Source organism: Rhamphochromis longiceps, linkage group LG18 (genome assembly GCF_057381845.1).
Source record: "Rhamphochromis longiceps isolate RC_006_pf linkage group LG18, R_longiceps_female_GT1.1, whole genome shotgun sequence".
NCBI classification, from domain to species: Eukaryota; Metazoa; Chordata; class Actinopteri; order Cichliformes; family Cichlidae; genus Rhamphochromis; species Rhamphochromis longiceps.
Genome location: NC_140574.1, coordinates 13,877,642 through 13,893,884, shown reverse-complemented (window position 1 = coordinate 13,893,884; position 16,243 = coordinate 13,877,642). Strand labels below are relative to the sequence as shown.

The 16,243-nt window shown below is 38.0% G+C and overlaps 1 protein-coding gene across 1 annotated transcript; it reads left to right on the top strand.

Moving 5' to 3' along the window:
- Positions 1-4,320: 4,320 nt before the first annotated feature.
- On the top strand, positions 4,321-16,148 carry LOC146647895 (MAM and LDL-receptor class A domain-containing protein 1-like). The gene is made up of 21 exons (XM_085390034.1): positions 4,321-4,492; positions 6,483-6,614; positions 6,739-6,863; positions 6,987-7,224; positions 7,678-7,946; positions 8,314-8,404; positions 8,526-8,666; positions 10,055-10,188; positions 10,287-10,458; positions 11,078-11,197; positions 11,910-12,064; positions 12,162-12,257; positions 12,402-12,492; positions 12,605-12,724; positions 13,395-13,494; positions 13,587-13,737; positions 13,860-14,079; positions 15,156-15,279; positions 15,602-15,731; positions 15,809-15,884; positions 15,970-16,148. The coding sequence occupies exons 1-21, from the start codon at positions 4,321-4,323 to the stop codon at positions 16,146-16,148; spliced, it is 3,036 nt and encodes a 1,011-aa protein (XP_085246160.1).
- Positions 16,149-16,243: the final 95 nt, after the last annotated feature.

Below are 16,243 nucleotides of genomic sequence, written 5' to 3'. Positions count from 1 at the left end.
CACAAAGTTCCTCACAGTACTACAGTACCATAATACTGTAACAATGTTATCAGGATAAAGGCATTCAGCAATATTCTACACAGCCCAAGATTGTCTACTATCACACTCAGTGATATATTTGTTACGAATTAAGAATATTGCTCTGAAGAGGCAAAGGCAGGAAATGTGCTTCTATTTATTTGTACACATATATTAAATTCATAATGAATTTTCTGTGTAGAGTTTGCATGTTCACTGCAAGGCTGCGTGGAGTCTCTCCAGGTTTTCTGGCTTTTAAGCCAACAAGTAACGTACCCAATGGCATGTTAGCTTATCTTGTGATTCTAAATTGGCTGTAGGTGCAAATGTGTGCAAGTGAATGGTTACCCTGTGTCTCACCCAATGAAGCTGAGGTGACTGATGCTACCAATGCTATAATTCATGATGTTATGACAGATCCGGGGGGGGGGGGCTGTGTGCATCCTGAGTGTAGTAACATAATGTCCTGCTTTACGGAGTAGGCATTCAGACGTTTTTCTTTTTGTTTGGTTTGTTGTGTTTTGTTTCCAGTTCTTCCTTAATATCTATCACTGCATTTTGTATTTTCACTTCCCCTTTGGTTATTCTCCTTTTTGTGGTGGCACATTGTGCTGAAGTATGAACCTTTGTTACCACGATGATGTTTTTATGATGCCTGGATGAAGCTGCTACACTAATAAAGCTCGAGCTTTTGTTAAGCAAAAAATAAAATTATACTTTTTTCAACATATTTAGAAACAAAACTATTATTGTAGGGTAAATCAAAAGAAATACCTTCAAGAATATAAACACAAATGCTTTGCAACAAGGTGCAAACTATTGTTTACACAAAAAGCCCAGATTAGACACAAAAATATCTAAAATAGAGTGCACAGTTCTGAAAAAAAAATCTTTGGAGAAATGAAAGTAAGATAAATTTGGATGATGGGAAAAGAAAAATGCAAAGAAAGAGAAAAACATTAACGATCCGAAAAATTATCCGACAAACATGGTGAAGGCAGTGTTATGGTATCAGCATGTTTGGCTACCAGTGGGACTGGGTCACTGGTGTTTATTGATGATATTAATGCTATTGATGATAGAAGCATCCGGATGAACTCTCTGCTCAGATTTAGCCAAATCCTGGAAAACTGATCGGACAGAGCTTCACAAATGGATAAAGTAAAGCTGTTGGTTATTTAAGATGTTCTTAAATAACCAAGTCAGTCAGCTGATCTAAACCCAACAGAGCATGCTTCTCACAAGCAAGCAGCAACTAATGGTGGCTGCTTTAAAGGCCTGGCAGAGCATTATTAGGGAATAATTACATGTGATGTACAAGGGTAAAAGGTGTGTTATTTCAATTGCTATCCAAGTATAAAAAACAATCCTTATATCCTTATATTAGTTTGTCCAGATTTTCCTGGAGCCGACCCAGTTAGAAGGTCAGATCAGACCCAACAGGCTTGACCATTACATCTTTTAAACAGGAAGTTTACTTCACAAAAAAAGTGAGAGGTCTCCACTTTTGTATATTTATATCAATTTTAATAACAACGAGACACATTAGTAAGACCAAAAGAAAAAAAACACTTAAATGCTTGACCATAAACCATGTTCTCAAGCCATTAAATGCTTTTATAATCTACAAAATATAAGTTAGCCATGCATTACGAGTTATGATTTACAAGCAAATGATAGAAATGCAGTGTCGCTCATTGAGCACACCCTGGACTTTGGTGTTTGATAAGGTTTCACAGTCTCAGCTCAGCTGTGGTAATAAAAGCTGATGTCCAGTATTTCAGGTACAAACTGAAATACTGGACTTACACTGTAACCTGGTTATGATGTTGAGATGTTTCTCTTTATTTGGACTCCTCACGTTTCTCTTGTCATCTTTGTTTAGATGTGAAACAAATATTTGCTCTGCTTTCAGGTATGTTTCTCTAATCTGAAATTGCTTGCAATATATTTTTTGTACATCCTGAGGAAATAAGGGGTATAACAGTGAGGGAGAGCACTCATGACTTGTGTAACCTCTGACAAATTGTGCAATGTTTGCTGTAGACGCTTTAAAATGTATGAATAAGAGTAATATAAATAAATATGCACCAATAAACATGTCTCCTTGATATCTTCTTGTAATGAAACTGTCTTCACAGTACTGTTAGTCATCGTCTCGTCTCGTCCTGATGAGGAATTTAACAGTAATTCTGGTGAATGTGTTCCTGCTGGCCTCAACTGTGATTTCAAAGAATTGTGGCGACGGCTCTGATGAAGAATTTTGTGGTATGTGGTCGTTCTACACAAGTTAAGCTGAAGCTTAAATTTATATTTTAGTGTCAGCTATTTAAAATTTACCAGACATTACTGGAGAAATTGTGATGTCCTTGTCTCATGCACACGGCCAGTTTAACATGTGTTGAGTAACTCGTGCATCTGTTAAGATTTTTAACTCTTTGACTACATCATGATCATTATTTTCAGACCTGTTGCAGTCTGTGAGAAATGTAAACACAATTAAAGCACAAATAAACAAATATAAGCGATCATGTGTTCTACTTACTGTTCTACTTTGAAGTGACTATTTTTCTTTTTACATGAGTAAATTTGTTCATTAATTTACAAACACTGGTCGTGAGATGCTATGTAAAAGCTTGATATCAGAACTTTTTCTTTGCACTTTTAGTTTGTAGCTTTCAATGATAAATCCATAATTTGATATATCATCTAAAAGGCTCATGCGACTTTGAGGATCACTCCTGTGGTTGGAAAGATGTTAGTCAGACCTCTTATTCCTGGAGAAGGCAGATGGCAAACATTACCTTAATACCTGGACAGGACCATACCACAGGAAGTGCATGGGGTGATTAGTATAACTTCCTGTAATATTGTTGATGGCACATTTTAAAGTGGATGCAAAAACTACTGAGATCCATTTTTCATTTGATTATGAGATTTAGCCTGTTAACACTGGATTTTTTTTTCTGATTGCCACAGGTCATGTAATGCATATAGATGGTAAGGAAGGAGGTGGGGTTTTTTCAGATGCTAATTTGGAATATTCTGTTGACCAGGGAGCTGCTCTGGGATGCCAGATTAGGTACTAAAAATTAATCATTAATATATGAGTCCCACAGCTGAGTTCCTGATTGATAGTGCATATCAGTATGCCCCATGCCAGCAGTTATCTGTTTTTATGTAATCTGTCTGTTAATATGTTTCAGGTTTTGGTACCATATTTATGATCAAGAATCATCATCGCTCCCATCAAGATCAGCTCTTACAGTAAAAGTGATCAGAGACCACACTGAAACAGATTTACTGACGATTTCTGGTGAAACAGATGGTTGGGAGAATGCCACAGCGCTAATTGGGAATCAGCCAGGAGGATACAAGGTTAGCAAAGCATCCTGTAGACTTTAACCAATACACAGAAAGTAACAGCAAACATTTAATTAAGGTTAATATCTTTTTAGTTCCTCCCTCATATTATATTGATCTTTATCTGATCTTTAACTGTTTCATGTTCTTCTGGAACACCTCTGCATCTGGGGCAACAATAAAGCATTTTTTTCACTAAAAATGCAACACCATAGCACTCAGAATGATGAAGATGCTTTTGTAAATTAAAATACACATCATAATTTCAGGTGAACTTAAGCAAACAGGCCAACCAGGTAAAATCCGGATGCTTTCCATTAATCAAAGCAACAAATGTATCAAAATTTAGATGTACATGAATGTCAGTGACCTAAAGTGTTATTAAAAAAAGAGATTACAGTAATACTAATTTTATGGCTGTTTGTTCTGACGTATCGACCAAAGTAGTTGTCATTGTTAAAAAATATGCCTTTAATTCTTTTAATTTAGTAATCTAATCTATTCTTCTCATTTTGTCATGTATGGACCCAATAGACGTCTTTTCTACTTGTAAAAAATGTCAACATCCGTCAGTTTTTTCAGCTATACTGGAACCCAGTAGATCACATCAGGGTTTCAACCGTGTTTTCATGGCAAGATGAAAGTGTCATGTTTTCAGTAATTTCCTACTGTACTTAAAAGCAGCAGTGTACAAACAGTACAGAGAGTTTAAGGAACCATTTCTTCATTTCTGACCCTCTGCAATCATAACTAAGAGATTGTGGGGGGGTGTCTTCAAAGAAATGCAGTAATCTTCTCTTATAAGGGTGAAAAAATACTTTCTAACTTTTGATTATGAATTTAATACTGACTTTTCAGAACAAATGAAGAGTAAAGGTCTTTTTCTTTTTGCAGCTACTGTTTTTATTCAGTCTTTCATTTTTGGAAAAACTGGATGTTATGTTGGATGATATCAACTTTGAATACTGTAAAGAAGGGGAAGTCCCAGCTGGAGGTATAGACAACCTTTCATGTGACTTTGAAAAGGATACCTGTGCATGGTACCATGACTACAGAGCCAGTCTCTTGTGGGAAAAGAGTAAAGGTGGATATGATCTCCCAACTGGGAATGGTGAGTAGCCTACTGAGCATTAACATATAGGTTTAATATTTTGGATCTTCCTGGGTGACATGGATTGAAATATTGTGATTAATAAATAATATTAAAGCCATCATGAAACTATATACAGTGGGGCAAAAAAGTATTTAGTCAGCCACCGATTGTGCAAGTTCCCCCACTTAAAATGATGACAGAGGTCAGTAATTTGCACCAGAGGTACACTTCAACTGTGAGAGACAGAATGTGAAAAAAAAATCCATGAATCCACATGGTAGGATTTGTAAAGAATTTATTCGTAAATTAGGGTGGAAAATAAGTATTTGGTCACCTCAAACAAGGAAAATCTCTGGCTCTCACAGACCTGTAACGTCTTCTGTAAGAAGCTTTTCTGTCCCCCACTCGTTACCTGTATGAATGGCACCTGTTTGAACTCATCATCTGTATAAAAGACACCTGTCCACAGCCTCAAACAGTCAGACTCCAAACTCCGCCATGGCCAAGACCAAAGAGCTTTCAAAGGACACCAGGAAAAGTATTGTAGACCTGCACCAGACTGGGAAGAGTGAATCTACAATAGGCAAGCAGCTTGGTGTGAAAAAATCAACTGTGGGAGCAATCATCAGAAAATGGAAGACATACAAGACCACTGATAATCTCCCTCGATCTAGGGCTCCACGCAAGATCTCATCCCGTGGGGTCAAAATGATCACGAGAACGGTGAGCAAAGATCCCAGAACCACACGGGGGGACCTGGTGAATGACCTGCAGAGAGCTGGGACCAAAGTAACAAAGGTCACCATCAGTAACACACTACAACGGCAGGGAATCAAATCCCGCAGTGCCAGACGTGTTCCGCTGCTGAAGCCAGTGCATGTCCAGGCCCGTCTGAAGTTTGCCAGAGAGCACATGGATGATACAGCAGAGGATTGGGAGAATGTCATGTGGTCAGATGAAACCAAAGTAGAACTTTTTGGTATAAACTCAACTCGTCGTGTTTGGAGGAAGAAGAATACTGAGTTGCATCCCAAGAACACCATACCTACTGTGAAGCATGGGGGTGGAAACATCATGCTATGGGGCTGTTTTTCTGCCAAGGGGACAGGACGACTGATCCGTGTTAAGGACAGAATGAATGGGGCCATGTATCGTGAGATTTTGAGCCAAAACCTCCTTCCATCAGTGAGAACTTTGAAGATGAAACGAGGCTGGGTCTTCCAACATGACAATGATCCAAAACACACCGCCCGGGCAACAAAGGAGTGGCTCCGTAAGAAGCATTTGAAAGTCCTGGAGTGGCCTAGCCAGTCTCCAGACCTCAACCCCATAGAAAATCTGTGGCGGGAGTTGAAAGTCCGTGTTGCTCGGCGACAGCCCCAAAATATCACTGCTCTCGAGAAGATCTGCATGGAGGAATGGGCCAAAATACCAGCTACTGTGTGTGCAAACCTGGTAAAGACCTATAGTAAACGTTTGACCTCTGTTATTGCCAACAAAGGTTATGTTACAAAGTATTGAGTTGTATTTTTGTTATTGACCAAATACTTATTTTCCACCCTGATTTACGAATAAATTCTTTACAAATCCTACCATGTGGATTCATGGATTTTTTTTTCACATTTTGTCTTTCACAGTTGAAGTGTACCTCTGGTGCAAATTACTGACCTCTGTCATCATTTTAGGTGGGGGAACTTGCACAATCGGTGGCTGACTAAATACTTTTTTGCCCCACTGTAGCAACACAGTTTAAGTAAACTATAAAACCATCCAGAGTACTATGCATGGCCTCTGATGTGTCTTTTAGGTCATGTGATCTTCTGTAGTATTAATAACGCAGTCATTATCTTAAATATCTGCTCACGTGTAAGATTTATGTATCATCTATTACAAATTGCAGTAAATTCAAGTGAGTGTATAACTTGACTTTTGCATCTCACTCATCACTTCAAAGTTTATGAGATTGCTCTGAGTGTATCTCCTGTTGTGTTTTGTTTTTCTTCTGCAGGCTACTACATGCTCATAGAAGCTAAACGAAACCTAAACATCTCATCAGCAGCCAGACTCATTAGCTTTCCTCAGCCTGCGGGTCAAGTGCTTTGTGTGAGTTTCTGGTACCACATATTTGGCAACAGCATTGGTACGTGAACCGCTGTCCCTAACTGCACTTGGAGGCAAATTTTATCTAAATGCACAGAGAGATAACAATATGTATTTTAATGAATTGAGATACATTTAATGTATTGCTGTTCTCTCATCATCAGGCTCACTCAAGTTTATTGCAAAGCATTCTGGTGAGCCAGAGACAGTTATGTGGATGAGAAGCGGCACCCAAGGAAACAAATGGCATTATGCTGATCTTACCTTCAACAGCAACAAACCAATACAGGTATAACTGATGCTTTTGTAATTGCTATAGCTTGTTTGTTTGTCTGTTGGCAAAATCTTTTTCAAGAAATACTACTGGAAAAATATTTTGTGCAACAAAATCTGATGTATACCTGTTTTCCAGTTTATTATAGAAGCTGTTACGGGAGGTGAACAAGGGAGCATAGCCATTGATGACGTAGTGGTGTTCAGTGGCAAAAATGGTTCTTGTCCACCAGAGAGAGAGTGCACCTTCCAGGGCTCCCTTTGTGGTCTGCTGCCTCACCAATCTGCAAACTTCAGCTGGGACCGGATCACCGGAGAGTCCCAACCATCCCTCTCTTCAGGCCCCAGAGTGGATCACACACTGGGGACAGATCAAGGTATGCAAATGTTTAGAATAACGATATACGGTTGATTTTCAAAACCACACATATATTAAATGTTTTGTGTTGTTGGAATAAAGCTCAGTAGATCAGTTGAAGTGATATGATTCATCCTCTGGGGAGTATGAATGAATTACATTTTATCAAGGCCAAAGTCCACTTTATTGTCAGTATTTGTTGTTTCCTTTCCAATCTTGAAGTTTAAGGCAGGAATAGAGATGCAGTGCATGTGTTGTGTTTATTGGCACATGATACGTTTTCAGTAGAAATATTTGATCTTATTTGAAAGTACCTGCAATGTTTTTTTGAGGATGACGCATTGTCACACATGATATAGTTAGTGATTTCATAAACACGGTGCCTTTCCAAGCTAAGCAACCTGTGCACAAAGATAACTATGCATTTCCTCAAAATAAAGCAGAATGTATGATAACGCCACAAATTTTGTAGGTTATTACCTGAGCGCCCAATTGTGGAGCCATCCTGTGGGGTCCAGAGGTGCAATGACGAGCGCGGTGCTCGAGCCTACCCCTTCAAAGGGGGAATGCCTAATGTTCTGGTACTACATGGAGGGAAGTGGCGTGGGAGAGCTAAATGTGTATCTTCAAACCCCCGACAGCCATGAAGATCCCGTCCAGCTCTGGACCAGAGCAGGTGATCAGGGGAAGCACTGGAGGCATGGAAGAGTGACACTTCTCAGTCCTCATAGCACATATCAGGTATGTACACATAGACACAATGTTTTTTGTTTTTTATGTCATTTTATATATTTTCTGTAGTTTGTCTAATAATATAATATAAAATATATACTGTTTTGAGGTTTTTTCCTCTGGCACAATATTGTTACGCTTCATCTAATACTATATATATCTATAAAGATTGCCACTGTCGATTAACTGATTTTTTTAGTTAGGTTTTCTCCTGTATGGCTTTTTACTTGTGCCTTGTGTTCAAACATTTTATATATTTCAAGGATAATGAAACACTTAAAAAAACACTTACTTTCATCATTTTAGCAATTATACTTTAAAGGATGTCATGTAAAAGACAGAGCTATTACACGACATTTGTGCTTTTGAATTCGAGGTGATTTTTGAGGCGATAGTTGGGGATGAACCAAGCAGAGATATAGCCATTGACGACCTCATAGTCCTGAATGATGCATGCCCTCCGACGGGTAAGTAGCCACTGTAGATTTTAGATAACAAATTAATCGTAGTGTTTATTTGTTCGATTGATTTGATTTGATTACACTGTGTGTATCCAGCTGTATAATGTGTCTGTGTATTTCTTTGAAGGTTTTTGTGACTTTGAGAGGGACTTCTGTGGTTGGGTCAACAATCCTCCCCCAGAGTTTGGAGTTGAGTGGGATTGGCTCTCTAGCAAAAGTGATGGCTCAATGATTCCACCCAGAGACCACACCACAGGATCTGCTTTAGGTAATTTACATGTCACACATGTACTTTAACTATAATGGCAGGCTCACTTCAATATTACTGTTATAGCATTTGCTCTATAAGTGAAGATATCCTTCAAATTCTTAGGCAATGTCAGAAGATGCCACTTTTTAAAAAATAAATATGTTTTTCAGGCCACTTTGCATTTTTCATGGCATCCGATTCTGATAAAGAAGAAATTGCCCAACTGGAGAGTGAATCAATGGCAGCTGTTGACCAAGCTTGTCTGGAGATGTGGCACCATGTTGGAACATGGCTATCAAGTAGTGAGTACAGTTTGTTTTTTTTTACTTTATATTAATCTTGTTTTATTAACAATCTGCAAATATGTGGTGTAAACAAGATAAGGTCTGCTTTTCTGCAGTCAAACATGAATAGTTATCAACTTTACAATAACTTAAAGACAGAAACTACCAACATTAATGTCAGTCATGCCATGTTAGTGTTAATTACACAGTGTAACAGTAATTTCATGCTAAGTCCAATGCCAGTCATGAAAAAACTCAATCCAGATCTTAGTACAGTTATCAAAATTGACATTGTAAGTGGAAAATTTATTTCAACCTGTCAAGAGATCAGTGAATCTACTGTAGTAACATGTGGATACAAAATAATAGCATCAATGTAACTACTAGCAGCTATAAATTGAAGTAGCAAAAGCATTTGTGTGAAAATTAGCATGCAGTTGAACCTTCACTTACATTCATTAAAAGACCCAAACAAAAGTCTTATCATTAGTGGTGCTTTGTGTTAGAAAATTAAATTGCTGTCGTTATTTAAACCCCTAAATAAATTGTCACATGTTGATTATTGAGGCTTGGATCCGATACAGACAAGTGAGGCAGACCATTTATTGAGGCTGAAGTTAAAGTCAAAAACAGCACACTGAAGTTGTTCAACCAACTCTAGAAAAAAAACTGAGAGGAAAGACTGTTTATACACATAAGGGGTGGAAATACCAAAGTAACAAGTCACAGCTGCAAATAGTCAAGACAGCAGGGGAGGGAGCAAAACCCAAAACCAGGCACAAGAGTTAACTAATTAATAAAGTATAACCAGTTAACTAATTTTAACTAATTAATAAAGTATAACCAGTAATGAATGCAGAGACAAAGAAATAACTCCTCTGTTAAGCATCTCCTCAACAGAAGGGATAGCACAGGAGAATGAAACAAAGGGAAACTAGTAAGGGAACTAATAAACTCCACAATTAAGAAACAAATAAAGGCTCCAAATACTAAAATAATAATAAAACTTTAAATAACTTATACATAAATAGTAAACATAACTAAGAACCAAACAGAGAACCTCTAATAACAAACATAGTATAAACAAAGAAATAACATTTAATTATTCTCTTGATGACCCAGAGCCTTCAGCCATTACACTGACGGTGTTTGTCAATGAGCCTGCTGGACTGCGTGCTGTGTGGAATACAAGTGGATTTTCTAATAACAATTGGATCAGAGACAGGGTGGATTATAGCGCATCAGGCCCTCACCAGGTAAGAATTGCATCATTTTGATGTTGATTTTCTCATGAAAATATTGACCAATGATAAATCAGCGCAGAGTTTTAAACTTCTATTGTTCTTTATCGCAGATTATTTTGCAAGCCAGGTGTCCCGCCTCAACAGATGACAGCTTTTCCCTGGATGACGTTCACATAATCAGGAACATGTCTTGTGATGACCTCATTCCAACCACTACACCATACCCAACCACCACCATGACCAGCGCTCCTGCCTCTGCCATGGACTGCACCTTTGAAGAAGGTAAAAGTGCAAAATTTACCAGAAATTTAGCAGAAATAGCTTCATTTGTTAATAGTATGCTACAAAATGAAATGCCATTCAAGTTCTTATGATTACTGGCATTAGAGCTTACAAATCATGGTCATGATAATGAAAATGTTAGACATAAAATTACCTTTAAGAGCTTTTTCCACAACTAAAAGCTCATAATCATTGCCATTGTGTTTTTCTTTTAATCATCAGTGACTTTGAAATATATGGACACAACTTAGCTCAATGAATAATAAAGAAATATAAATGAATTTACAATATTTGTTGGTATTATTGGTATCCCATCTCCTTCATGCCCAGTTCAAAACACCGGGCTTCATAACACGACTTCGCTAAGTATGCATTGGCTATATCCATCACTATATATGATCTATAACATATATAGTTATATAACTATAACTATATATGATCTATAACATATATAGTTATATAACTATAACTATATATGATCTATCTATAACATTTTAAAATATTATAGATATGAATGTGTAACCACTCCTACATGCATTTTTCTCAATTTGAGTATGTCAATTTTTTCTTTCCTGCTCATGTACTTATATCGTGTTTGAATACTCTCTTGTAAAAACAGGTCTGTGTAACTGGGTCCAGGAGGCCAATCATGATTTGAACTGGACTCTCAGTATTGGACTTCCAGTTGAGCAACCATGGGATGGACCTCAGTATGATCATACTGTTGGGAATAATGAAGGTATTCATTATTGACAGTAATATAAGCACAGAGGCAGTGCATTTATAACAGAAGTCTAGTGATACACCTTAGCTGAAAAATAATGAACAACTTTGATACCCAGTTATCCTTTGTCTTGTTTTTCTAGAGAAAGTCTTTCTTTCTTTCTTCTTCTTCTTTTTTTGGCTGTTCCTTGTAGAGGTCACAACAGTGTCTCATCTGCCTTCAACTCACCCTGTCCTTACCATCCTCACCTGTCACATCAACCTTCTGCATGTCATCCTTCACTACATCACTACTTCTCTTTCTGTTATTCTCCTGTTTAGAAGCTCCATATTCAACACCATTCGGTCACTATATCCACTATCCCTGTTCTGCAAATGTCCAAATCATGTCAGCCTTGCCTCTCTAGGTTTTTCTCCAAGCTGATCAACCTGAGCCGTCCATCTGATGTACATATTTCTAATCTCGTGTATCACTCCCAGTGAAAATCTTGGTACCTTCAACTCAGCCTCCTGTCTTCTTGTCAGGGTCACCATCTCAAACCATACATGATTACATCATACATCTCACAACCAACTTGTAAAGATATCCTTTCTCTCTTGTTGGTATGTTTCTGTCACCTCTGACACCCATCTCCATCCACTCCACCCTGCCTATACAGTATTCTCCTGTTTTCACAACAGCCCGGCCTTTTATTCTCATCTTCATCCATTTTCCCCTCTCTATCAAGGTTTCTTTCTACTTATTAATGGATTTGGATCTAAGAATGGTGAAAAAGCAGTCATCTCTGTTCCTGTCATTACTCGTGCGTCACCAATCTGTGTTGATTTCTGGTATCACATGCTCGGGCCTTCAGTGTCAAACCTGGATCTGCTGGTTCAAACAGTATGTAACCTTTTTAACACAACTGAACCTTCAGTTTCAGGCTGTGCTTTATATCATCTTCAGATTTCTTCACATTCCTTTACATAATTTTTTCTAGCAATCATCTGAACTCTTAGTTTGGACTCGTCGGGGAACGCAGAATCCAGAGTGGATGAATGCGAAAGTAACCCTCAGCATGAATGACATAGTACAGGTAAACCTCACCTTGCCATAAAAATGTCAGTCAATTTTCAAGTAATTTTTTAGCTTCTGACTCTGAATAGAAATGTCTCTAATTCAGAAACATTTAATGTAGCACTTTGGCAGCATTAAACTTTGCATCATCCTTAATTCACAGATTGTGTTTAGTGGTCAAAGAGACACCAGCAGTCAAGGATTCATTGCTATTGATGATGTTAAAGTTAAAGAGGGGGCCTGCAGTAATCACGGTATGTAAACATTAACTCAGTACTCCCAGTTATCGTCAAATAACATCAAATCAATATCAAATAAATAAATAAAATAAAACTTTGCAACCTTTTTGTTTTAAACACCATTTAGATGTGTGTGGGTTTGACTCGGACTTGTGTGGCTTTGAGAATGATGTGAGTCATTTGGGTCGCTGGATTCGCAGAAAAGGAACAAAGCATCATGTGGATCACACATATGGAACTGAGAATGGTGAGTGCTGAACTGTGCCACAGTGCCACTGCACAATGTGGGATTAACAGAGCTGAGCAGTCATGGTCTCACTCCTACAGGACAATATTTATGCTGTAACTATAATGGTAATATATTGTAAGTCCTAAGTTTGTCCCTTGATATCAACTTGTGGATCAGAGCTCTACAATAATAAGTCACAATAAAAATCATCATCTTGTAAAATAATTATCAAGAAGGAGTATGTTGCATAATGTAACACATTGTTTTAATGCGAAAATACTGCATAGCTTTATTACTCAATCCAATCATCTGTATTTGATGTGTTATATCTAATATTTCATACAACTCTGTTTAAAAAAAGGATTCTGTTACTTAACAGGCCTGCAGGATTATCGAGGTGTAGGCTCTTTTTTTAGCTAATCCTCTGCAGTGTTTGACACCTTTTAGATGGCAGCTAAAGCTTAGACGGCTGTTACAGACAATATAATACAATACAATATTTTACCACTGAAGCAGGAATGTTATAAATTGCCATAAGCCGATTTTCACAATCAGTCATAAGTTCAACAAATTGTCTGAAAGTAGCAGCATTGTTCTCTGCCTCAGATTTTAGTCATCGTTTCTCAGAAATGTCCCAGTCAACAGTCGTCTTTGCATTTTTGTCACAAAACAAATTTTGTTTTTATAGGTTTCTACATGATGGTAACATCAAATTCTACACAGGATGAGATCGCTGAGCTGTTCACACCAGATTTACCTTCAGTTAAAGAAATGTGTGTGCGCTTCTGGTGAGTTCAAAGATCCATCACAGATTTACAATTGGAGGTTGAAGACTGGTGCACATATTACTGTACATTTAATGTAAATGTACTATTTTTAGGTACTGGTTACCCACAGACTCCTCTAGCAACCTCGCTATCCATATAAGACAAAGCGCAGAAGTTGGTGATGTCCTCTGGCAGCAGACTGGAGGGCTCTCTGCAGGCTGGGAGGTGGCAGAGGTCACGGTGTCATCACCTACAAAATTCAATGTAAAAGCATTTGTTTTCTTTTCTGACAATCAGACAGTCTTATTCTTCCAGTATGTTTCATTTTGTATTTTTCTTTATCTTCTGTGGGAATTCTACCTAAAACAGCTGTGTTGCTTGATCAGGTGGTGTTTAAGGCTGTTCATGTGCATGGCACGAATACCACAGTGAAAATTGATGACTTTTCTGTGAGGGACGGAGCCTGTAGTCCTCTGGGTAGCTGTGACTTTGAGTCTGGACAATGCACCTGGGTCAACATCCTCCAAGAAGACGGACATGACTGGGTGCTGGCCAGAGGAGGCTTCCACGGTCCACCAACAGACCACACCACTCAAACCCCGGAGGGTATGGCCTTAAACAAGGATTACTGAGTCAAGGTTTTAGCCACAAAAATGTGATATACAGGGAAAAAAAAACTAGATAAGCCAACAGTTCTCTTTGATACATTTGGATAAAGATTCTTACATGTTGGGTTGGTTTTCCATCGTCTTGCAAGACTTGGTACAGGACTTACAAGGATTTATATGACCTCCATTGCATTTTAGTCTGATGATATCAGCTTTTTGAGCCTTTTAGGGAGATTTGCATGCACATTTTGCATATTTGTGCATATTGAATAAAACAATTAAGAAACCACTCTTGGTTTAGAAAGAATTTATTTTGGTTCAAACTCTAGTGGCTGACAGCTCAGTTTTTCATTGATATCCGCATTGGCATAGACAGTATTCAGACTTATTTAAAATACATTTAAATCCTTAAAACTGCACTGACCAACATTTTTTATTTGCTTACATATTTTATGTATAATATTAAAGTGGTGACTCTTGGGATTCCCATCAGCTCTGCACTACTTAAATGTCTTCTAGCTGACACTAGCGTTACAGTTTAAGCTCACCCTTACTGCTCTTATCTGCCTTACAAATAGCTAAAGCTAAACACTCAGAAAGTCAACCAATGGTGTGGATTTCAGTTCCCAGTGAACATTTTGTCTTTGTTTGAAGTTTCAAAATGTGACAGATGGTGTGAATCATCTGAAACTTAGTTAATTATAATCAAAAACTGCTGATGTTGCAACCTGTTGATGTTGCAACCTGATCTATGTGAACTGAAGTTAATTTTTAACTGACATAACATAGTTACTTGAAACATACTTCTCTTTTTTTTATCCCTGACTTATGTCCTGTTGCTGACCTAACCTCCTCCCTGACTAGATGTAATGTTTCTAAATTCTAGATGCTCTCTATTTATAAATATCTAAACCTTAACAACTGCATTAATATCATTAGAAAATAATATGTTTAATCTTTTAACGTTTATGCTGGTGTACCCCAAGTTTGAATTGTTAAAACAGCAAAAGGAGCAGCATTAAATATTAACTGTATTTATTTATTGTGTGAATTTTGTTTTCTTTTTGCATGGAGGTCGGTTCCTGTTGAGCTCGTCACCAAACCAAAGTCACAGCAGTGTTGCACAGGTAGTGTCTGAATGGATCCAACTTAAAGACACCACATCCTGTCTCACTTTATGGTACCACATGGACAACAGGTCAGCAAAAAAAAATCAGGTTGCACTTTATCCTGTTTATCTTGTGTAGTTTCCTCACTGACTTCCTCAAGAAGTGTGCACAAATGTCATGTATTCGTGAATCACCTGCTTTACTTTGTGCAAGACTGAGAATATTCTGTGGCAGAGTTCAGTTTGTTCCAAAAAGAGTTGCACTACCAACAGTGAAACCAGCAGCCTTTTAACCCTGTAGCAGAAAGATGCCATTATTAGTTTTGGAAATGAAAAGTGTATATTTCTTGTTTTTAACAAGAATCTCTCTTTTTTTTCTCTCAACTAAAACAATTTTCCTGTTGTCCATCAGTGACTCCGGGACTTTGCAGGTGTTCATACATTCAGGGCCGTCAGACGAGGATCTGATGTTCCACAGTAACAGCAGTGAGAGCCGCTGGGGCAAGTTCTCTCAGTCTGTAGAGACATCCAAACCTTTCCAGGTATTGCAAACAGATTTAGCTGTTACATTAGAACCCAGGAATATTATATACATATTTACATGCTCTCTCAAAAACAGCTGCTGATCGAGGCAGAGACTAGCAGAGGATTCATTGCCATTGATGACATTTTTCTCACACCAGGCCTCTGTCAAGGTACAGCTATTCTTTTTTTTGTTGCATTCCCTTTTTTCTTAGTAAATCAAGTTACACAAAATATTTTGTTTTCTTTTTGACACAGTTAATGAAACAGATTTGGGGTTTGCGGGTTGCTCGTTTGAGAATGGCACATGTAACTGGGAGGACATCAGTGTTGGCCAGTGTCGGTGGATGAGAGGAAGGAACGTTACTGGGAATACAGGACCACCCGTGGACCACACTCTGGGCACTAATCTAGGCAAGGCCAAATACACACACTAAAGATATAATAATACATTTACACCAAGCGTCAAATCAAACTGTCTCAGATTACTTTTCCTAAACCTGGACTCTTCTTACAATCTCAGCCGGCTTTT

Bases quoted from the DNA above. Each gene is read 5' to 3' on its own strand.
- LOC146647895 (XM_085390034.1), top strand. From the start codon at position 4,321: ATGTTGGATGATATCAACTTTGAATACTGTAAAGAAGGGGAAGTCCCA. The intron at 14,080-15,155 runs GTATGGCCTTAA...TTTTGCATGGAG, and splicing joins CACCACTCAAACCCCGGAGG to GTCGGTTCCTGTTGAGCTCG. The intron at 15,885-15,969 runs GTACAGCTATTC...TTTTTGACACAG, and splicing joins CACACCAGGCCTCTGTCAAG to TTAATGAAACAGATTTGGGG.